Here is a 23,818-nt window from a genome sequence, read left to right on the forward strand (position 1 = left end):
CAGTCTTAATACAGGGCATGATATTCAAGACAAGTTCAGTATGGCATACAGAGGAGGAGCAGCTCTGAGGGACAGATAAATGATTCTTAAAAAAAAGTATTCTCTACCTTCTGGAGCTGGTTGGTGTTGCTGTAGCCCCAGATGTATGCACCATATAGAGCTAGAGCTACTGACACATACTTGCCATTATATATAGGTCTTCCTGGTTCTTTCTCATTCATGAGCTGTAAGAACACACCAAAAGTCTTGAATAACAAAAAGATAATATGTTCCTCGTGTTATACTAGACTAGGGGCATGTTCACTGACTTCACCAACGTCACTTTTGAAAATGTCTCTAATTGGCAACATAATAACGTTTCATGACATCCTTATTAGAGGTTGATCCAACCTTTGCATCTCATTATCACACTTGAGGCAAAGTCATATTTTTTTTTTAATTAAGAATCTGCATAATCATGTGCTTTTCCAACCACTTCTATTCTCTGGATGAAGTGAACCAGCAATAGAGATGCTACTTACTCCAGTTATTACAAGATCAATGAAGTTCTATTGTGTTTGTGCCTGGATCCTCACCGGAGTCGTGTATCATATGTGCAGTCAGTAATAGATATTTTTCAGCAACAGGTTTCTATACTAGGTCAGGAGCATAGAAAAGTGTAGATAGTTAGACATAAAATTTGTGAAACATCAACTTTCCATGCCTTGCTGGCCAAAGATGCAGCAACACTTTCTATCCCTTTATCCGCACCTCCGGTCATTTAAGACAATTATTTATTCTGCTGCCTCCAAGACACTTCTGCCTCATATTCCTGACTTAACTGAACCTACATTCGATATTTTCCTCACTCCACGCCAAGTATGTCATAACACACCTTAAACATGCCTAATGGTCGATCAAGCTTTGCTTTGTGTGACTACATCCTTTGCTTGAATCAGATACTGTATTAGTGGCGCTATAAGGATACTCTTCTGCACCAGCTTCCTACACAGCGCAGAAATGTGCCTGCAGTGGGACAAAAAATAGTGGCTCATCCATAAAAGCTGCGAGCGCCTCTCCACTGTTGATTTGCAATGGTGCCGTGCCACAGAAGTCCACACAGAAGGGTACTGAAGACCTTCTTGGAACCAGTGATCGCATTCAGTGGAGTCCTGTTCAGGTGATATTCTGTGCTCCAGACATCTCAAATCTAGCCGCATACGACTACTGTCAGTGCGATTCTTCTGGCTCAGGGTAACCGGCTGAAAGGGTCTGAACCTCACGCTCTCTGGTAATTCCCTCTCTGGGGCTCATGCTAATGGTGAGATGCACTGTGGACAACCTTAAAGCCGAAGACCTTGGGAAGTAAAAAGAGCTTTACAAGACAAATTATGTGCACAGACAATGCCAGCAGCAGAGAGTTCAGCACCCTTTCTAGCAAAAATAGACATAACCCTGAAAGCAACCATTCCACCAAAGGTGCAGACCAAAGGAAGAGTACATAAGCCCCCCTAGCGGGTTCAAACTGTGATTCGTCTCTGCCCCCTCTTCTTTCTCTTGCAAGGAGACTGACTTCCTGTAATCTAGATGCACATTTTCACATTTGTAATGTAAGGATGCACTTGAACTATCGCCCCTTTGAGATGGGAGAGCATTGCCCGTGCCTTGCAAAGTGTTACTGTTCACCGAGTTGTAATCGTCACAAGAAGCCTTTACAAAATGAGTACCCTTTTCCACTTTTTTGGTGATCATGGTAGGGAATCACAGAAAAAAAGATAATTCCTGGACGATAGCTACCATCCTTTTTACAAAAAGCAGAGCAAAAATTACAAACCGCGTCAACTACAGGCCCGATGCACGGATTCCGTTACCTGGGCACCATTCAGGGCACTGAAAGGAAAAAGTATTTTCTAGGGAGTGGAGACTGTTTTCTACTCTAGAGAAATGTTAGTCTTTCTGATCAACCATGTCTGCAGTCAGCTAGATAATCACTCTGTCGAGCAGAATGGCATCATGCAGCATAATGAGTGGGCAGATTCACCTGAGACCACTAGTACATACTTAGAGCTCCAATAAAGCCAGTACTCCAGGAATTGGTGAAATAAACTGAAAGTAGCTGCCTTGCATGGCTCCCGATGAAGGATTTCACCCAGAGCTGCCCTCGGGCCGTCCTGATGGGCCCTTCCTCGGGCCGTCCTGGTGGGTCCTTCCTCGGTGAGAGTTGAAAGGTGAGCGCCACTGCTCCGGGTCCAATGCACCTCGTCTTTAAATGAACCGTTGCTTGGTAGCAGCCCGCTGGAGCTCACGGCAGTGTGCCTGGACTGGAGCATGTCTGTTGCATTCACAGCTCGTTCCATAGTTGTCCAGATGAAGAGCACAAAGGCGATGTTCTACCTCACCAAACACGGGGGCATGACTGATACCAACACAGCCTGTTGGATTAAGATCTTGTTTATGTAAGATAAACAAAACGCAAACCTTGTAATGGCAGTCAAGGTACTATGGGCCAGATGTATCGAAGGGTTTTGCCCATTCTGTGTCTATGGGGAAATGTGTTGATACATATGGCCCTAAGTTCTTTACATCTCGCAGACAGCAGCTTCCAAATCCTCCCACAACTACAGACAGAGTAGGCTTCTTAGCAAATCAAACCTTGTCTACACTTACACCGCACATTTTGAACTGAAGTGAACATGTCCTTTTCTGTTTCCGCTGCAGACGATCAACCTGTATAATCTAGTTTTAATTTATAGCTTTCTATAAACATTTTTGGGTGTTGAAAAAAAGTCTTCTCAGTTCAAAATAAATATGTAATGTAAGAAAATACAACTTGTATTCTAAAAAGCTGTCTCTGGTTCTTGGTGACATTTACAAAACACTGAGCCTTATCTCGTGGTCCGTTCACCTCAACGAGAGTATAGGACCGCTCTACGCACATTCCCATTATGTGTTTTTTCTTTCACTTAGCCAGTACTAGTTCGACATGGCAGTACTAAAGATTCCCCTGTTGTTGATCTAGACTTACAAGTCCGCGACTGTTCCTTCCAGTTTGTCAGTAGATTTCAAAGTACCCAGCAAGATGGTGAATTGAATGAATTGTAAATGCTAAATTTGCATTAGTAGGCAAACAAGCTGGGTTTATGCTTTTTATACCTGAAGCCATTTTCCACTTTTGAACTCTAGGCACGCACGCCTATCCATTGGTGGAACCTGACACCTCTCTTGACTTTTTCTCCTTTATTTTGACCGCATGAATTTGATTGAACATGTTGATGTCATAATATTAGTTCCTCGTCAATATTGATACAACCTGTCAGATGTATAGATGTCTGTATTCTGTTGACTCGTTTCCACAGGTGACATTATAAATGTATATACTGTAAATATGACCTTTCCATATTTATTTGTTCACAGGGGAGCTGATGATGAGTCTTTTCTGGTATTACAGACCAGAACACACTCAGGGAGGACGAACTGCCAGCATGCATCCGGTAAGCGGTCAGGATTGCCAAATTATGACTAAAGTGTAAAGAGGTTATGTCTTTTGGTAGAGATTTGACTTGTGCTTGTCAGGTTTTTTTTAACTATGTCTGTTGGTTTTTTTGTGGGGTTTTTTTAACGGAGTTTTATTTAGCGCGAACTTGACCTGAAGGTATCTGATATCACAGCGCTTTGCACGAGCACCTGTTATGTTACATGAGGACACATTCATTTTGTTAGGCACGGGGAGATTAAGTGATTTGCCCAGAATCACAGGATGTTGAGCGTCGTTGCTGAGACTCGAACCCAGTTCCCCAGATTTGAGGTTGACCGCCCTAGCCGTTAGACCAACTCCTCTCCCCATTCACCAAAGAACTGTTAAGGAAGAGCAGATCAGTCGAAACTGTAAGTGTCTCCTTTGGAATTTGGCAGAGCAGGCGGAATGCAGTAAACAGTCATTCTTCCTGCTCTACCAAGGGATCTCTGTCCCTGCCAATCCCATGGTGCCCCCGCTCTAGATACAGTCAGTGGGACCACTGGGTTATCATTGGCTCTGGTATTACTGTGAGGAATTGCTGAGGGAATCAGTCCTGGAATTACCGATTTGCCACATAATTACTCATTTCTTATTGGGCCCTGAGAAACCAACTTATAATGGGCCGGATTTTCCTCACACCCTGAGTTACCTGTACCCCCTGCAATCGGTAACTCTGCTTGTGGAAAAATACCAGCCCATGTCCCAAGCCGCTCATAATGAGTTCCTCAGTCATAATAACCATTGTCAGTCAGTTCAAGCAAGAGAGAGCGACTTACATTACTTTAGATCCAAAATATGCTTCACCTTTGCAGTTTGTGCCTCTCCTACATTACTGCCTAGTGTCCCGCCAAGGGGTGGTGTAAGATATTGGCTTATGTTCTTCAGAGGGAATAGAAGGGAGAATGTGTCTCAATTGATGTAAAATTAAAGAGCCCCCTTAAACGGTGGTCTCATCTGGGCATTTAAATTCAGGTCCCCCTGCCATATGATCTCAAGGTGTTCTGCTTTCGTAGGATTCAAGATCTTATGGCAAAAAAGTCAGGGCGATCCTGTGTAGAGTAGTAGTAGCAGACATTTATTACTTGCTCCATTTACCCTAAGAACGCTGAAGCCCAGATTGCCAGTGACTGGAGGTTCTCTGAAACTGTAGTGGGTAATAACATCTTCTGAACTACAGGACTGCGGTAAAGAGTGCCACGTAAAATATATATATATATATTTATTACATATTCGTGTATTGTGCGCGTAAAAGATGTGCAAGAACTCAAATCGTGGCACCTTATCACACAGAGGAGTTTTTTAATCCCATATTTTGCTTTGAACAAAAGTGTCAATCCTGCTTGTTCCTGGCCAGTGATGATGACCTCAGCAATACATGAGCTCAAGTGAGTTGCTGGTAAACCCTTGTGTGTCCTGTTTTTCAGAACGAGATATTTGCATCCCGCCATCAGGATGAGAACAGCATCGCCTGCATTGAAGAGAAGTGTTATGTCTTGACATTTGCAGAGTACTGCCGGTAGGTGGCGGCCTTGTCTCACTGATGCACTCTGAGCTGCTGATTTGCTTGTAACTGGGTGATCTCGCCCCATGAGTAGTTAAATTGAAGCCCTTTAAAACATTTCCCTGTATTTGTTATGTGATGCACGCATGTGAAGTTTGTCTGCATTGTGCGATCGTAACAGAAAAGGTCCGGAGAGAGGATGTCGTGTTAGTTAAGTTTTACATACTTTGGCAACACTTGCCTGAGTTTTCATGCTAGAAACTTATTTTTGTATTTTACTGAAAAATAAAAGGGAAAGGTCATTTATTTAATTACGGTGAACTGGATTGTTAAAGGTTAATCCAGTATGTAGGTTTTTGTAGAGCAACTCTGAAGTGGAGCCGCCTTAGGAAAGTCAGGACCCTTAATCTCTGGTTCCTATGAAGGCGACACATTGGAAGTCAGAGGCAACCCGGCCATCCTGCATCCGTGTTCACCTTCTGATGCCATTGATGGCGAACTGGGCAGGCTGTGCTGAAAGGTCCAATGAAGAGCAGGCATATGAGAGAGTGCTAACCTTCTTTGCAGCAGTTCCTCTTCAAGGCAATTTATTTCGGTTTTACTCTATAACTTTTATATGCCAACCTATTTCTATATTTTAAGTGTCCAGGACCACATTGACATCACCGTTCTTATGTTTGTATTAATTGAACATTGCTTTTATTATGAAAAAAAGCACTGAATGGGAGTGCTCAGAAGTAAAAAAAAAAAAAAAAATAGCCATTGAAAGTTCATTATATCCGATGTTTAGTATTGTCCATCAAACAAGCGATTCTTATTTAAATCCAGTGCAACATCGAAGTATTCATATAGACAGTAATACGGAACCTCTTTGTACCAGGTATCACTGTTGTAGCCTATCTATATGCATGACTCTGTAGACCCACTTGGGACTAAACACTACAGGGAGGATTTCGATGTCAGCCGGACTGACTTCCGCTGTCCTGTAGGAGGTGGTCGACCGATGTAGTCTCGTCTGATGCGGTTGGTGCGACTGATGGATTACGATGCATGCCTCCTGTACTCTGACCGACCGCTGAAAGACCGCCGACTCTGACAGCCTTTCTCTGACTTCTGAAATGTCAGTCAAGGGAAAATAGCATCCATAGGCAGTACAAGGATCTATGACCGCCGCCGGTATAAAGATGTGTGGGTCTGACTGCCTACCTCGAGTCGTCGGAAATTATGGATTTGCGGTGCATACTCACTCAAATCAGCTTCTTCCCGACAGTCTCCAGTGTGGATCCCTTTCTCCATGGCTCCACTTCACTCTGGCTGCTGAACCCCAAAGCCTCCGACCCTGTGGGTGCTGGAATGCAGGTAAGTCCATAGGTGGCATATATCCACATTGACTGGACTGTGCACAGAAAGCCACACTCCTGCAATGGGGTACATGGTGCACAAGGCATATCCCCACATATGTCATGCATGTGTGTACATATCACGTTTCCTGTGCTTTTGCACACACTTGCAGTGACCTATTTGGGGGTACGTGCACTGAAGTAGATGAGTCTGAGTAGGAGCGGTTGCACTATACTACAACGGGGGAACTTTCTCGGCCTCGTCAGGCGGAATCGGGCCGCAGAAGTCAGACGGTCGGTATGACCTGCATCGTAATCAGGCCCTATATGACCACCTCATTTCTCTGATCCATTCTTGCTCAGTAGAAAGGTACAAGAATCCATTAAACCCTGATGAAGTCAGTCAAAGAACAAAATGTTTTGGCTGGGCTGACTTTTTATATATGAAGAATAAAACCTATTTGGATACCATATTATGGCTCCTGTGTCATCATGGATTTAACCTTTTGGATGCTCATGACGAGCTCAGCTCGTCATGAGCGACGGCGCTCCGGTGCTCATGACAAGCTCAGCTTGTCATGACCGCGCCCGTTGCGTGGAACGCTTACACGCTGGGCTGATAACCCTGTTGTGCTGAACGTTCCATTGGAACGGGCGCGGTCATGACGAGCACAGCTCGTCATCAGCGCCGTGGCTCATGACGAGCTGACCTAGTCATGAGCATGGGGGCACTGTACGCGCCGCCCCCCAGCACAGCGGGGAAATCCCGCCAGCTGCGAAGGGGTTAAAGATGAATCGCTTGTTTGGTAGACAGCGATGAATATCAGATAAAGTGAACTTTCAGTAACTTTTTTTTTCTTCTTTTATTTTTTACTTTTGAGCGCTCCCTTCTGTACTTTTTTCCAGTTTTACTTATATGTGGTTCCTGAGCAGTCGGACCTTATGAGGTGAAGTGCTATTTTTTTCTATACATTTAGAATCATTATCAATTGTGTGGTGGTGCAGGGCCAATACTACTCTTTTTTTGGAGGTGTTAATTTTTGTTGTTATTTTATGGAGTTTTATATAGCGCAAACCTGACCCGAAGGTATCTGGTATCAGAATGCTTTACACGAGCACCAGTTGCATTACATGAGGACACATTAATTTTTGTTAGGCACGGGGAGATTAAGTGATTTACCCAATCACAGGATGTTGCGCATCTTTGCTGAGACACCCGGTTCCCCAGATTTGAGGTCGACCGCCTTAGCCTTTAGGCCAACTCGTCTTCTCTCCCCTCCCCTATTTGCTTTTATTATAACTTTTTGTTTGCAGTCATTCCCGTCTGAGGATAAAAGCCAACTATCTAGGCTGAGACGAGTTTTATCTCTTGTTGTCAGTCTAGTGCTTGTACTACGGACAATACCTTAACATGCTGATGCATCGTTCGAAATATGATCCATGAATACCACTGGAGGCTGGCACACTCCTTTATCCAGCGTGCCAGGACCCAAATACCCAGAATTATGGAAGCATCATCCATGTGCCAGATAGAGTATAATGGAATGTGCAAAGCATGCCAAGAAGAACATTATGGAAAAAGGGTACCTGTAGGCAATTATCCTACATGAAAATGGACTAACTTGATATTATAGAATTAGCAAATAATGGATGCTTGAAAACTGAACTAATTGGAGAATTATGGAAAAAGGAAAGTGATGCCTGGGGGATTTTGGAAAATACTGTGCTGGCAGAGCATTATAGTTAATTACAAAATGTGCTCGCAGAGGAATTTCGGAAACACTTAGACTCTTGCATCTGATTATGGGGCTGAGTATTCGCATTTCAAAGTAAATGCCATGCAGCTTAGAAAGCAGCAATGGCTCCTGAGAGCTTTCATGGATAACCCATTTGCTTACAGTGTTAGTATGGAATTTGCAAACATTGCACAGTGGCGGAACTTTGGAAGGCTACACAGTAGAGTTTCCTTGGAGATGCATTATGTAAAATTGTAAAGTGTGTTAAGACTCCTAAGTGTGGTGATATTACTTTCTACCAAATTACATAGTGTTATGGCCATATTTTGTAATAAAATGCAAAACAATGCACCATATGTCCTAGAAACTCCCAAAAACTCTTTTGAAGTGAACCTTAACGCTCCTATAGATTGGCATTTAATATCCTTCCTTACTTTGAGCAATGTTATTAGAGTAGTATAGTTAAAATGCCTATTTTTACCTTTATGTTTACGCAACGTTCTGTCGGATAATAGCAAACCACTATATGTAAGTTTTCTATGTTATAGGTACTTGATATCGCGCACGACTCTCCCAAAGGCGTATCTCGGCACTGCACCACGCAGGCATAGGAAAGACTTTCTAGAACAGCCATGTTTTGAGGATCTTTTAAAAATTCATGAAAATGGGGCAAGTGAGGATATAAAGAGGAAGATTGTTCCAATGATGAGGAGCCAGATATGAGAAAGCTCTACCGCCGAATCTGGCAGTACGGATACGTGGAATCTGCAGAAAGGATATATTAGAAGATCTTAACTGTCTGGAAGGCACATAGTAACTCAGTTTTGAACGGAGATACAAGGACTGAGACTTAGCAGGTCTTCGTGAGTCAAACAAAGCTTGAAAATTGCCAGTTTTTTTTATGGGCAGCCAGTGTAATTTAATTTAGCATGGGAGCCATAGATGACCTCGCAGATAAGTTATAGATCAGCCAGGCAGTAGTGTTCTGAACGACCTCTAGTTTAGCCAGCATGGTGTCATTTGCTGAAACCAACAATGCATTTCCATAGACCAGGCGACTAATTCTAAGTGCCTGGACTAGAGAAGGTAACCAGGGAAAGACTTTTTTTAACAGCCTCATTGGGGTGTAGCAAGTGCCACATGTGGCATTAACCTGGTCTCTCAATGGTGGTGTCCGGTCAAGTTTTACTCCTAAGTTTCTCACCACAAGCTTAGGAGTGGGGGCCGGTCCAAGATCCAAAGGCCACCAGTCAGCTGACCAATGCTCATCCGCTTTGCCAAACAACACAATCTCGGATTTTTTGCTATTAAGTTTGAGATATTTCTTGTCCATCCAGTCAGCGATCTCCCTCATGCAGCACACAAATTGTTTTTTTCACCATATCTGGGTCAGGACCGAAAGAGATGAGGAGTTGTCATCCGTGTATGACACGATCTCCACACAGCAGGATCTCACAACGTCTGCCAGAGGTGCAACATATTTGTTAAAGTTAGAATCAGGCACGAGCCTTGAAGAACTACCCTGTTAGAAAGAGATCTTTCAAAATACCAGATTTTGCTGACACCTTGAATTTAAATGTACAATTTGTCACTTCATTTTCTATGGTCTTTGGGGGGGAAACCTGCAAACCTCGCGAATGTAAATTCAAGTTGAATATGTGAATTTGTCACAAAATGTTCAACCCACCTATGGGAAGAGCTGTAAACTTCTTTGTAGAGAGGTGTTTAATTTAATCTAATTTTGAGCAGTTTGTTGGTCATTGAACATTTAACCCCTTGCCTGCGCGGCTAATTCCCCCGCTGGGCGGGGGGCGCGCACACCGCCCCGGTGCTCATGACGAGCTCAGCTCGTCACGGCCACACCCGTTTCTTTAGAACGCTCAACCCAGCGGGGGAATTAGCCCCGTGTGCGAGCGTTGCGGCCGTTATGTCGAGCTCAGTTCGTCATGAGCACACGGCCACCGTGGCTCATGACGAGCTGAGCTCATCATGAGCATGGGAGGGGTTAAACAACAATTCGACTTACGTTAATAAATCCATGAGAAGAACCTACTTTCGCAGTAAACTGGTCCTTAAACCAAATGTTGTTCACTGGAAAAAAGTTAGATCGTACTTTAAAACTCAGTTTATCACCAAATTGTCCAACAAAATATGATTAATTACTGCTGAGTTGCATGTTTTATGTGTGCATGTTATGTTACTTACAGTTCTAAAGCATGCATCACTTATTTTACCAATATATTCATCATCATTTAACTTTATTTCGGTTTGTTAATGAACCATAAAAGTACATTGAAAATACAAAAAACATTGTCAGTTCAACTAATGCACAGTTACATCTCAATTTGGGTATTTACAGTAAATCAGTTGTCGTGCGGTTTATAATATGACGATAAAAACACTAAGACAATAAAATGCATGAAATAAGAAAGTTTAAAACACGTTAGAAAAACTAATTGTTGCTGAGACAGAGCAGTCTACTTACAATAGTAGGATACTACAAACGAATCAGTCTTCGTCTAATTAGCCACATCGAAAACAAAAATTTGGAAATAGCAGTAACTATCAGTGCATTGGTATCGGTTTTTAAAATTCTAAAATAATCTATATAATTCCTGACTCCTAGGTTCACACATAGCTGTATGATCCATTTTTTCTGATAACAGAATAAACAGGACAAAACAAGATCACATGGATTAAGGATTCATTTGGATCATTGCAACCTGGGCAAGGACGAGCTAAACCCAATTTCCATTTGTCAGTATAAGAATGGAGGGGTAATGTGCCATATCTGAACTGTAAAAACAGTTTTTTTGCTAAGACAGGTTCTATAATGTCTAGTTCTTTCTCAAAACTATAGACATTCTTAAAATCCAAAAAGCTGTTAGTGAGACTAGAAGGTCTGGCTGTTCGAAGAACCTCTTCTAAATTAAAGTGTTTTATAGACTCAGCCAGGGTTCTCTTCGAGATGGATTTACATGTGTCCTCCGGGTTGGACCAGAGATTCTCCATGCCGATCCTGGACGCCTGCCCCCTTATAAAAGATAGCCACTTTATCCTCCCTACACCCGGGCGTGCCGTCACGATCTTTAATTCTTCTCTATAGCACTCAAGCTCCGGGACACTCCACAATCTACGCCAGTAGAGAAGCGGACGTGAGGCAATTACTTCTGCAATAGGCCTCAAGTTTGTATCCAACCTTAGTGGAACTAGGGGAGTATTGATTGGTAAGGAGAGCAGCTGTCTAATGAATTTGTTCTCGGTTATACTAATCTCGTTCGCTGGACAGTGGCCCCAGAGTTCCGCCCCGTAAAGGGTGGATGATCTGGTTTGAACCTTATATATTTCTAGGGGTACACTGACTAGCTTATGGACGCAGGTTTTCTGGACTTTAAGAATACCCCCCATAGACTGGGAAAGGGTTAAATTAGCCTTGGTCATTTGGGTTTCCCAACTCATTTTATCGTTTAAGGTCAGGCCTAGATAGGTGAAATTATTTACCCTTTCCAGGGCTCGTCCGTCCATAGTCGGGCGAGGGCAATTAGTTGCAGTGCCATTAAACACCATGTACTTTGTTTTGTCTATGTTAATTACCAAATTCCTGTCCCTACAGAACTTGGTAAACTGATCTAACACCCGCTGCATCCCCATAGGTGTTTTTGAGAGCAGCAGGGTGTCATCTGCAAACATGAGTGCAGGAAATTTACCACCCGCTAAATTAGGGGCATCACTGTTTGGTACGCCAGTTAGGTCATCAACAAGGCCGTTTAGGAAAAGGGAAAATAGCGTAGGGGCCAGTACGCATCCCTGCCTAACTCCCTTCTCAATAGGAAAATCTCTGGTTAGCTGGCCATTTTTGCCATAGCGAACCTTTGCATAGGTTCTTTCGTGGAGTCTTTTAAATTGGAGACATAAATAGGGTGGAATCCCCATTGATGTTAATATGCTCCAAAGTTGGTTTCTATCCACCATGTCAAATGCGGATTTGAGGTCCACAAATGTCAGGTAAAGACTCCCCCCTTCCATCACCACATGCTTCCAGTAAAGGACCTGGAGCCGTAGTAATTGATCGATGGTCGATGTTTTAGCACGGAACCCTGCTTGCAGGTGGGAGAGGATGTTATTCTCGCTAATCCAATCTTGCAAGCGTTGCAAAAGCAGTTTGGCATAGATCTTTTGAGTAACGTCAATAAGACTGATTGGTCTATAGTTTGACGGGGCCAACGGAGATCCCTTTTTATAAATCGGAATAATTTCGGCCCCCAGCCAAGTACTTGGCAGCTCTTGGCCGTCAAGAATAGCGTTAAATATGACGGTGAAGTAGGGGACCCAAATCTTTGGCTCATCTCTGAAAAGATCACCAGGAATCTTATCCAGCCCAGGGGCCTTGTTACATTTTAACCCTTGAACTGCGAGTGTAACTTCCGAGATAGTAAAGGGGGAGGGCGAGCATTCTAGGCCCGATCTCAAAGGCTTTATCGATAGTACATTATTGGAGGGAGTAGTGCTGGAGTAAAGATCACCAAAGTAGGCACACCAGGCTTCCTCTGCAATGTTAGGATTGATCTTTACCTTCCCTTCTGGCTTCCCAGTGTGAACCAAATTCCAAAAGGTTCGGGCATCTTTCGCTATTAATGCCTTTTTAATGGCCTTCCATTTCTCGGTTTCCCATTCTGATTTTGCGTGAGAAAGGAGATTCTTGTAAGCGTTCCTTGCAGCCATAATGGTTGCTCTGTGGCCTAATTTGATGGCGGAAATAAGAGTGGTCTTCGCCTTCCTACAAGACTGGTTGTACCAGGGATTTGTGCCACATACTTGTCTGTTAGTCTGTTTTGCCGGTTTGGAAAAACTAGCCACTAGGGTCAACATTAGTTCTTTATGTAAAGTTAAAAATTTAACATCTCTATCAGGGTTGTAGGCGTCTTCATACAATATATTGAGGCGCTCTAGCTGGGGAATAACACTTTTATACAATAATGCCAGGTTATCTGGCGATGACTTAATAGTAGACCATCGAATTTTTTTACCGCCCTGGGTAATCCTAATGGCACTAGAGACCACATCAACTTCTTGATGCTCTCCGTCGTGGTTGGGCACATCTAGTTCTGCTACCAAGGGGTTGTGGTCACTTTCCACACGATCAAATATGTGGAAACATCGAATCAGATGCCATAAGGACATACTAACCAGAAGATAATCTATTGTTGACGAATGACCCATCCCATTATAAGTACTCCTTCCTGGGCTGTCCCCCGGGAAGCGGCCATTGCAAGCTCTAAGAGAGAATGTATATGTCAATGAAGTGAGCTGCATGGCCATGGGAGTCCAGATTTTGACTTGATAAACGTTTGGGGGTGGAATCTGACAGGCATCATCCTCATCTGTTGTTAGCTGAGAAACTCCCCCAAGTGGTTCATAGTGGCAATTAAAGTCCCCCCCCCATTATGACCTTGGTATCAGTTGAGAGACTATTTAATAGTGCAGTCAAGGACTCTAAGGTATGAGAAACCGTACTCCCCAAAACCGGACGTAGGTAGATGTTAATAATCGCTATTTTGGGTGTGTTTCTGCGGGTTAGGAGAATGCAAGAAATATCACAAGAATTGGTGTTGATTCTTTTAACCGAAAACCCAAGATGGACACCAACCCATATGGTCAGTCCGCCAGATGGTCTGCCTCTAAGGCCTTTAATAGCAGGCTCGGCATAAGTTGCAAAACCCACTCTATGCTGGGTTGTCCTAGCCCAAGTCTCTTGAAATATACAGATACCATGATTGTCCACATAGTCACACCACTCCATGTTATCTAGCTTTGCAACCAAACCCGCCACATTCCATGATAACAACATTAAATCTTTATTATTGGAACAATGTTTTTCAGCTGGGTGGTTTGGGAGTGTAACATTTTCCACAATAAAATCACCCACTTCGGGACAAGTCTGTTCCTTAGAGATCTCATGGTTATTTACAGTGCAGTTAACATCATCTATACTAGAGGGACAGCTAACACATTGGGGGAATGTAATTAAATACCTTGTCCCACTCTGAATGTCATCCTCTACTAGTCCCCCACCAACAACACTAGAATCCTTAGCAAGGGGGGCAGCCATAGCCTGAAGTCAGTCACAGCCATCAAGGCCGGAAATGGCTCCATATCTATTCGAGGTTTCCAGTGGAGTAAAAGGGATCAAATGATCCATGTTTCTATTCCCCTGGAAAAACTCTGGCCCCACAGGGGGCTGGCTGCGGCCACTAGCAGGGACTATATTCCACACTGGATTATTCCTAGGAGGGGGAGGCCTTTGAAAGTGGCACATATAGGTATTGGTTGGAGGCATGTGAGTATTCCTAGAATCATTGTGATCTAATACCCCCCCAGAAAAAAGGGCTGGAGTCACATACGACCTTGGGTAGAAATAAGTTAGGTCGTGTGGGACTATAACAGTATTCAAATTCCTAGGGGGCCCTGTTAGTATAGCCCTAACAGCCTCTGGATTCCTAAAGTTAATAACAACTATGTCACCCTCAATATTTTTTTCCCTAGTACCCAGCCAGGGCAGACGTCTAACATGGACTATCTCCCCGTCAATGTAATACGGGAGTGGTCTGTTTTGACCTAACCAATGTAGAATTTTGTTCTTGAGTTGAGGATGGCCCTCTTTTCTACCTACTTCTAATGGGGGGACACCAGTGAGTGCAACTACAAACGGTAGCGACTCTGGAGGTAATTCTACATTGGGAATACCATTAGTGGGCCTAACAGACCTCCCCCTACTCGAATACTTAGTCTTACTACTAAGATTAGCGTCGCCCGTCTGGGCTTCTCTTGGAACCTGAGCCGTGATTTTTGTTGTTATTTGGACGGGAGCCTGGGCCGTATGCGGGACCGAGTTTTTCTGCTGATTGTTATTTAAAGACTTACTGTTTACAATAGTTGTCTTAGCAGTAATCCTTGGAGGGTCTACAGTGCCCTGTCTATTACTCACAAGGGGTTTAGCGACTCTATTATTACCACTATTAGGATCATTTAAGGCCAGCGTGATAGGAGCAGAAGCTATTGTAGTCTGTGGTGTAGTAGTCAACACAGAAACAGGCATTGGGGGGGTCATAGAGGCACTTAATTTGCCATTATACAAAGCCTCCAAGTTGCCTAGTCGATGCTCCACCCTTTTTAGGATGTCCAAAATCGGGAGCATAAAAGACTTGAGCAACTGCTCAAGTGTGTTCCCCTCAATGTCAGTAGGGGGAATGGTCACTACACTTGGGGAGGAAACTACCTCATCTTGCCTCCCTCTTGTATTACCAGGTTGTGTGTTATAGACTAGGGTTGATGCCACTGTAGGCACTGGAGCAGTCGGTACCGTTGTTTTAGGTGCAGTTACCCCTTGGATCTTCAATTTGGGTGTCTTGCCAAACTCAGTGTGACTGAGCTTGGCTCTTTGCGGAGCTCCTAACCCCCTCCTCTTTTTGGTAGGCGGCGGGCCAAGGGTTTTAGAAGTAATAGATGGTCTACCTGGCCTTTTCGATTGCTCCTTTGGTACAGAGCAAGTTACATTCGCCACAATAGATGGGGGACTAGGAACACGTGGAAGCAAAGCATTAGGTGAGGGTACAGTTAACAGGGAACCCGTAGGCGGTGAGGTACATCTGAGGAGTAATGGGAAATCATCCAGTGACAGTGGATCTTCAAGGGGTGTATCAGTAATAGTGTCCGAAATAATGGGCGGGGATGCCAAGTCAATTAATGGTCTATTTTTCATGGACTCGATAGAACGTCGTCGTTCAATCCTGCGTTCTGATAATGAATCATCCTTATCTAGATCCACAGCAGCCTTAATAAAATAATTGTCCAGTGTCCTTTTGCTGGAACCCACTATGCTAGAATTCTCAGAACTAGCCGCCATATTTGAAAGCCTACCTTACAGTCCAAGATCAAAGATGTTAGTGGGGTAGCCCGTCCCGTCCTCGGACGTCCCCGGACGGCCACAGACGGTCCCGCCCTTGTCCCGGGCTTCTCCCGGCGCCCTCCCGCGCGCTCCCGCGCAGCGGTAGCTCTAGACTGTATTATTAGGATTGGTCGGCGGACAGGGGGGTGTGGCCAGCGGGGAGAGCAGCCCAGGTGTGGAGAATGGGCGCGCAGGGGTTCCTGGAGACTGGAGTCCCTGCCTGTGCTCGCAGCCCCGCCGGCTCTTCTGCCTGCCCGCACCTCCGCTGGTAGCTCCTCACAGGGGCAGCAGCCTTCGATTTCAAGGCGCTGCGGGACCCGCGAAGCGGGTCCGGCGAGGTCGGGAAAGCCTTTGGGAGGTTTCAAAACAGGAACAAGATTCCCTCTGGGAGGTCAGCGACCCACGAACAGTTCAACAGTGATCCACAGGTCTGTGTGTGCAGCCCGGTTTTCAGCACAGAAGCGGGGGGCGTGGCCAGCGGGGAGAGCAGCCCAGGTGTGGAGAATGGGCGCGCAGGGGCTCCTGGAGACTGGAGTCCCTGCCTGTGCTCGCAGCCCCGCCGGCTCTTCTGCCTGCCCGCACCTCCGCTGGTAGCTCATCACAGGGGCAGCAGCCTTCGATTTCAAGGCGCTGCGGGACCCGCGAAGCGGGTCCGGCGAGGTCGGGAAAGCCTTTGGGAGGTTTCAAAACAGGAACAAGATTCCCTCTGGGAGGTCAGTGACCCACGAACAGTTCAACAGTGATCCACAGGTCTGTGTGTGCAGCCCGGTTTTCAGCACAGAAGCGGGGGGCGTGGCCAGCGGGGAGAGCAGCCCAGGTGTGGAGAATGGGCGCGCAGGGGCTCCTGGAGACTGGAGTCCCTGCCTGTGCTCGCAGCCCCGCCGGCTCTTCTGCCTGTCCGCACCTCCGCTGGTAGCTCCTCACAGGGGCAGCAGCCTTCGATTTCAAGGCGCTGCGGGACCCGCGAAGCGGGTCCGGCGAGGTCGGGAAAGCCTTTGGGAGGTTTCAAAACAGGAACAAGATTCCCTCTGGGAGGTCAGCGACCCACGAACAGTTCAACAGTGATCCACAGGTCTGTGTGTGCAGCCCGGTTTTCAGCACAGAAGCGGGGGGCGTGGCCAGCGGGGAGAGCAGCCCAGGTGTGGAGAATGGGCGCGCAGGGGCTCCTGGAGACTGGAGTCCCTGCCTGTGCTCGCAGCCCCGCCGGCTCTTCTGCCTGCCCGCACCTCCGCTGGTAGCTCCTCACAGGGGCAGCAGCCTTCGATTTCAAGGCGCTGCGGGACCCGCGAAGCGGGTCCGGCGAGGTCGGGAAAGCCTTTGGGAGGTTTCAAAACAGGAACAAGATTCCCTCTGGGAGGTCAGCGACCCACGAACAGTTCAACAGTGCTCCCAATATATTGCTGTTGATATTCTCCATTGTGTTTTAGACGTTCCTGCCCATTTCAATAGACACAAATATTGCTCACAAAAGGTTGGGTCTTCCTGCTGGGAGGTCTTCTTCAAGAAAAAAGAGTAGCTTAGGTTGAGTCCATTGTGGTCCAGCTGTACTCTATAGGTGCAATTCGTGTTGGAAGTACACAACAAGCAGAGTTTATCTCTTGACAGTCTGTGTCATGCATATGATACTCAAGTACATGGGATTGCTCACAGAAGTTTACATTTCTGTCGCTAAATGGAGAATCTGTCTTCATGAAGCTTTCAAGTTTTGTCCCTAGTATTATCTATGTTTTCCCAGGAATCATCCTTCCTCAAAAGTAAGGCTTTTACTGCAATCTGTAGGTCTTGTGAACCTCTGCCCTTAGCTACTGTTGCAGGGGTGTTAACAATCAGCTGCATTGTACATTTAAAGCAAATCGTTGTAGAGCTCGGCCCCTCTAGAAAGCTGTCCGTATTACTTCCATGCTGGTCATGTGCCTTCAAGCCTTTCTTCAGTTTCTTGGACAACCCTTTGATGTTTGACAAGTTCTTCCAGTTCATTTAGGGTTCTCGCATTGTGGACCTTTCGGTTGTTTGGCTCATTTTCAACCTGAGGTCAATTTCCAAATCAGCGTTTTGATGTTCAGGACAGTGCACCTGCTTTATCCTACGCACTATTAACATTCAATACCACTGCATTGTGCAACTTCAGTATGCAAGACTTTGGAGAAATATTGAAGAGATACTGTACTTCTCTGACGAATTGGCATTTCTGAAAAATTAGCCACCTTGCAGAAGTGAATGTTATGGGAGACTGAGCTCAGGACACTGAATCCTGCAAGGGGGTGGTTAAACTGAACGCACTGGTGAAGGGAAGAGTTTCATGCTCTAAGGATTCCTGGCATAAGTTTAGATGCCTTCAGAGGGAACAAAAGGCACCATCTTTATTTCCCAAAGATGTAAATAGATCAGGATTGTAGGAGACCGTTTACTCAAGGACTTACAGTCAGATTGTCTTCTTTATACCTTTGCTACCAGTTCGCTCATTCACAGACTTATCAGGAAGCTCAGAGAGAGCACTCATTCTGATAACACCTGGTTAGGTGAGAAATACTAATCATAGGGCCCCAGTAGTAAAAAGCGCGCTGTACAATCCTAAACTTCCACAGAGTACAGTTGAAGCGGTCACTAGTTGGGCCACCCATCAGGTTGCTACGCTTCAAATGCTGAATGTATCCCTCTGTTTGCACTGTTGATATTCCGCATTCAGATCAATGTATCGAGTCTTTTAAGGTTTTGATGTGCCTGCTATAAAACGTTGTCGGGCTCACGTGATGCCCACATTCCACCCAAAATAGACAAAAGAGCCTCTCCACAACTTCCACACGAGAATGGTGACTACAGTATGTCTGTAGCAATGCCCAATGATTAGTGACCGAGCACAGTCGCCGGGGGTTCACTTGCACAATGCTCATAGGGGACAACCGCAGATTGTACTGCTGCCTGTATAGCGCATTACTCGTACCAGGCACAATATAGATACAAAGCCCAATATCTCTTACAATACCAGTCACAGTAGGAATTTTACAGTGCCAGGAATGGCCACAGGTCTGAACATTTTTCAGCCAAGGCAAAGCTGAAGGCAACTGACTTGGTGTACTGTGGGGGCGCCTTGACCTTACAACACAGCTCTGTGGTCTCAGACGGGCCAATAGGAAGAACCCTCACTGAGCTTGCTAAACTGTCGGGGTCACCGGAGACAAAATTAGAAGAAGATAAGTCTGTACAGGAACACAAACTGGGGCAGTACAGCACGCTGCCCAAAGCCAAGCTGGGAACTCTCCATCCCTAACAGTCTCATTATTGAGCCAATCTGATATATGGAAGGCCTTGTTTTGTTGAAAAGCTCAAGACCACCATTAAACCCGCTGCATCTTTTTGGTGCTTCTGAAAATAAAGGCACAGTCTTCTTAGGCCCAGATGCATCAAGCAAAAAACAGGTCGCAAAGGGGCAGATTCTCAGAATCTGCCCCTTTGCGACCGGTATTTTTGCATTTGGGATGCATCATCCCAAATGCAAAAATCGCAAATTAAGAATTCGCTAAATTGCGATTACTTGCATTTAAGGAATCTCAAATTGAGATTCCTTAAATGCAATGCATTAAAGTAGCGATTTCGCTAATAGGGCTCGCAAATTACCATGAAGTACAACTTCATGGTAATTTGCAAAAACTTTGAAAAATGCACTAAAGTGCATTTTTCAAAGTTTCATGTTGCGCACACACATGCCCTAAGGGCATGTGTGTGCGCAACATATGTGCACAGATCAATTTCTGGGGTGCAACAGGGTGTCCTTTGGACACCCCTGCAATTTCAGGGGTGCAACAGGGTGTCCTTTGGACACCCCTGCACCCTTGAAATCGCAATCTCATTTTGCGATTCGCTAATTGCGATTCGCAAATTGAAAATTCTTCCCATTCATTCCTATGGGCCTCTAGGCCCATAGGAATGAATGGGGATGTATTCCTTAATTGCGGCTCCCAATTTGCGAATCGTAATTAAGGAATTTTAAGAAATCGCTTTTTTTAAAGTGATTTCTTCTTGCATACCATTTTGCTATTCTTATTAGCGATTCCTTATTTTTCGCTTATAAGGAATCGTAAAATGGATGCTTGATGCATCTGGGGGTTAGACCCCAAATAACTCACACTTTGAGCTTATTGTGATTGGCATCCCGATTGTGGTTGCCTTGTCATATTTCACCATTAAAGGACTTTAACTTACTTTTGTTGTACACTGAAGTGGGGAGAAATAGAAGGAGCCCAGCACGGTAGATTTAAAATATCACATGAGGAGAGGTAGGTGAATCAGTGTATGGGGGGCAACATGCAGAGCTCTGGGCCAGGATATTGAAGGCAAAGCAGCACAAAGGGGATAGATAAAAAAAGCATGCATCCTAATGGAGAACTGAAAGCAAAAGAAAAGCATTGTTCCCCGAGTGTAAGCAACAGAATGAAATAAGTCATCCAGTCAAAAAGATAGTAAAGACGCCATGCCTCACGGGAGGCACAAACACAAGGAAAGAAGAAATAGTCAATATGGCGGTTGGGGGGCGGGGGTAGGAGGAGGCTTTTACCCCGTTCCAGATGTATTACTAAATGCAACTGCTTTCCAGATACGGCTTCTCATTACTGTTGCCCATATCCAATCCAAAAATTATTTATTTCGGCCACATGGGCCATAAAAGATGCAGTAAAAATACATATGAATAAAACACAATATATACAATAAAAGCCAACTGGACCTGCAGTGTTAGAAAATACAAGGTAATATAAATTAACCAGACATTTTCTTCCTTATTATCCATGCTGCCATTAAGAATTTGGAAACCGCAAACACAATGTGGCCCAGGGTATTAGTTTTCATAACCCTGTAGGCCTGTAAATAGTTCCTGAAGCCCAGGTTCCGGCATAGAGGGGCTAACCAGCGCCTCCTCGGGCTCCGATAGACATGGCAACAGAACATTATGTGCAAGTCATCCTCGTCATTAGCTTTACAGCATGGACAGAGCTTATCGCCCCCTAGCGACCATTTATAGGTAAAAACTTTAGTAGGGAGCGTACCAAACCTCCATTGCAGGAACAATTTCCTCGCCAAAAGAGGATAGATAAAATCCATAAAAGGTTCAAAAGCATAAGAATGTTTGGATACTATAAAACATCCCGTCAGGGTGCCACTGTCATAAGCATTGTCCATATCAGCAAGGCTTTTGTTCTTATAGAGCTGTGCGAGGGTTTTGCGCGAGATCCTTCTACAACCCTGAGCTGGATCATCCCATAGGTCTGGCAATTTCAGGCTAGAGCATTCCGACTTGATGAATGCCAGCCAAGGGATCTTACCATTAACATCCAGCCTCATGACGTGTATAAGGTCCTGCCTATAGTGATGCAGTTCCTCGGTGGACCATATCCGATGCCAGAACTTCACCGGTTTCGACCGTAGGTCCTCTGCAATTGACGGAAGGCCCAGGTCAAGTCTTAAGGGGAGGAGTGGTGTGCCTTGCGGAAGAGCAAGTAAACGTCTGAGGAAACAATTTTCCACCCCTACCATGACCTTCCCAGCTTTATGTCCCCACAGCTCACTGCCGTACAAGGCAGCTGCCTTCGCCTGGGTCCTGTACATTTCCAGGGCCGGACTAACAGGCTTGAAGGTGGACTTATTGGACACCCTCAAGAGTGCGCCCGATAGCTGGGAGAGTTTCAACCTAGATCTTGCTACCTGGGAGTCCCATGTCAGATTTTCTTGAAGTGAAACCCCCAGATATATAAAGGTAGAGACCCTTTCAAGGCTAGTTTCCCCCAGTTTTGGATTGGGTCTGGTTTTGGTGGGGGGGTTGAAGATCATGAACTTAGTTTTTTCCGTGTTCACCTCCAACCCATGTTGTCGACAGAAGTGACCAAAACCATCCACAATCCTCTGGATCCCCATAGGGGATTTGGAAAGAAGGAGGGTATCATCGGCAAACATTATTGCCGGAACCCTCCTTCCTGCCAAAACCGGGGCGTCATTGTCCCCAACAGCGTCAAGATGTTGAATGACGCTGTTAATGAACAGACAGAACAGTGTCGGAGCCAGGACACAGCCCTGTCTGACACCTCGGCGGACCGGGAATTTACCCGAGGGCTTACCATCCCTACCACACCTCACTACCGCAAAGTTGTTCTCATGCAGCCTAATGATGATTCTAAGGAGGTGGGGGGGAACTCCTAGCTTCTGCAGAACCTCCCATAACTTCCCCCTCGGGACCAGGTCGAAGGCTGACCTCAGGTCCACGAAGACCATGTACAGTCGACCTCCCTCTAGCGTGACCGTCTTCCAGTGCAGGAGAAGGAGGCGAAAAATTTGGTCCATGGTCGACGTGTTCTTCCTGAAGCCAGCCTGAAGGGGGCTCATGATGTCATTGTCCTCGACCCAGTCTAGGAGATGGTCCAAGATGAGGCGCGCAAAGAGCTTTTGGGGCACATCTATAAGGCTTATAGGCCTGTAATTGGAGGGGAGCAGAGTAGAACCCTTCTTGTGGATGGGTACAATCTCTGCCCCCAACCACGACCCAGGGATCGCCATACCTCCAAGAATGGCATTGAACAGAATGAGAAGGTATGGGCCCCAGATGTCCGGGTGGTGCCTAAATAGATCCCCGGGTAACCTATCCAGGCCTGGCGCCTTCCCCACTGCTAGGCGTTCTAGGGCAAGCTCCACTTCCCCCAGGGATAGTTCCATTCCAAGCTCCTGAGTACCCAAGGGCAATTGCAGCTCTGCAGCCGGGCAGGAACTAGTATCTTGGTAAAGAGCCCCAAAGTGGGCCTCCCAGACCGCGGGGGCTATATTAGGCTCAATCGCTTTACTGAGTTCCCCTGACCCATTGTTTACTAGGGCCCAGAATTTCCGGGAGTCCCTGAATTTAAGGGCATCATAAAGGTCCTGCCAATGATTCCAGTCCCACTCGGTCCTTGCAGCCGCCAGCACTAATTTATGGTGCTTCCTGAGGTCACGTACTTTGGCCTTGTCTGACCCCTCTTTTATTGCTGCAATGAGCTCAGATTTTGCTGCCCTGCAATCTGGGGTGTACCAGGAGGGAACAGGGGTCCTTTTCTTTCGGATTGGGACCTCCGGGTGGAATACCTCGGCCAAGTCCCTCACTAAAGCCTGGTGAATCTTTCCCAGTTTCTCACAGTAATCTGGGGTTCTTGGTTCATTCAGGAGAGCATCCACCTCCATAAAGCTTGGGAGTGCCAGCTCATATAATTTCTTGATGGACTCTTCCGACCTCACCAGCTTTCCCCACTTAACCCGGCGCCTGTTTGTGGTCAGGGACAGATCCCCCAGATCATCCCCTTGGCCAACTGGGGATGGGTCCGTCATGGGCAGAGGGCACAAGATATTTAGGCAAAGGGCGTTGTGGTCGCTGTCTGACCTCTTAATTACCCTAAAGTCAAGCACTTTGGGCCAAAGTGTAATGTCCACCATGATGTAATCTAGCCTCGACTCATGGCCCCTCCTGTTGAAAGTACACACCGAGGGGGTATCGGAAGGGGTACGACCATTACACGCCCTCAGTGCGCAATTCAGGGTAAGGGACATGAGTTGTAAGGCTAGAGGGGACCAGGCTTTAGGGTGAGGAGAAGATGAGGGTGGAACCCCCCAGTGGTCATCCTCGGCCGTAAGGACACCATCCAGTAGACCTTCCAGAGGTTCAAAGTGGCAATTGAAGTCTCCTCCAAGCACCACCTTGAAGTCACCCGGAAGTTGGCCCAAGAAGGAAGCCAGATCATTTAGGGTAGGTGATTCGTTTGGCGAGGCCACTGGACGCGAGTAGACGTTGAC

The 23,818-nt window shown here is 45.8% G+C and overlaps 1 protein-coding gene across 5 annotated transcripts in view; it reads left to right on the forward strand.

Moving 5' to 3' along the window:
* The window catches only part of BAHD1 (bromo adjacent homology domain containing 1), a 569,963-nt gene that overhangs the window by 530,145 nt on the left and 16,000 nt on the right, over nt 1-23,818 (forward strand). For all 5 annotated transcript variants that reach the window (XM_078659804.1, XM_078659803.1, XM_078659806.1 and 2 more), the window contains exons 5-6: nt 3,394-3,470; nt 4,921-5,012. In XM_078659804.1, coding sequence (XP_078515930.1) covers nt 3,394-3,470; nt 4,921-5,012 — 169 coding nt within the window. The remainder of the gene's footprint in view (nt 1-3,393; nt 3,471-4,920; nt 5,013-23,818) is intronic.

Source organism: Lissotriton helveticus, chromosome 9, assembly GCF_964261635.1.
Source record: "Lissotriton helveticus chromosome 9, aLisHel1.1, whole genome shotgun sequence".
NCBI classification, from domain to species: Eukaryota; Metazoa; Chordata; class Amphibia; order Caudata; family Salamandridae; genus Lissotriton; species Lissotriton helveticus.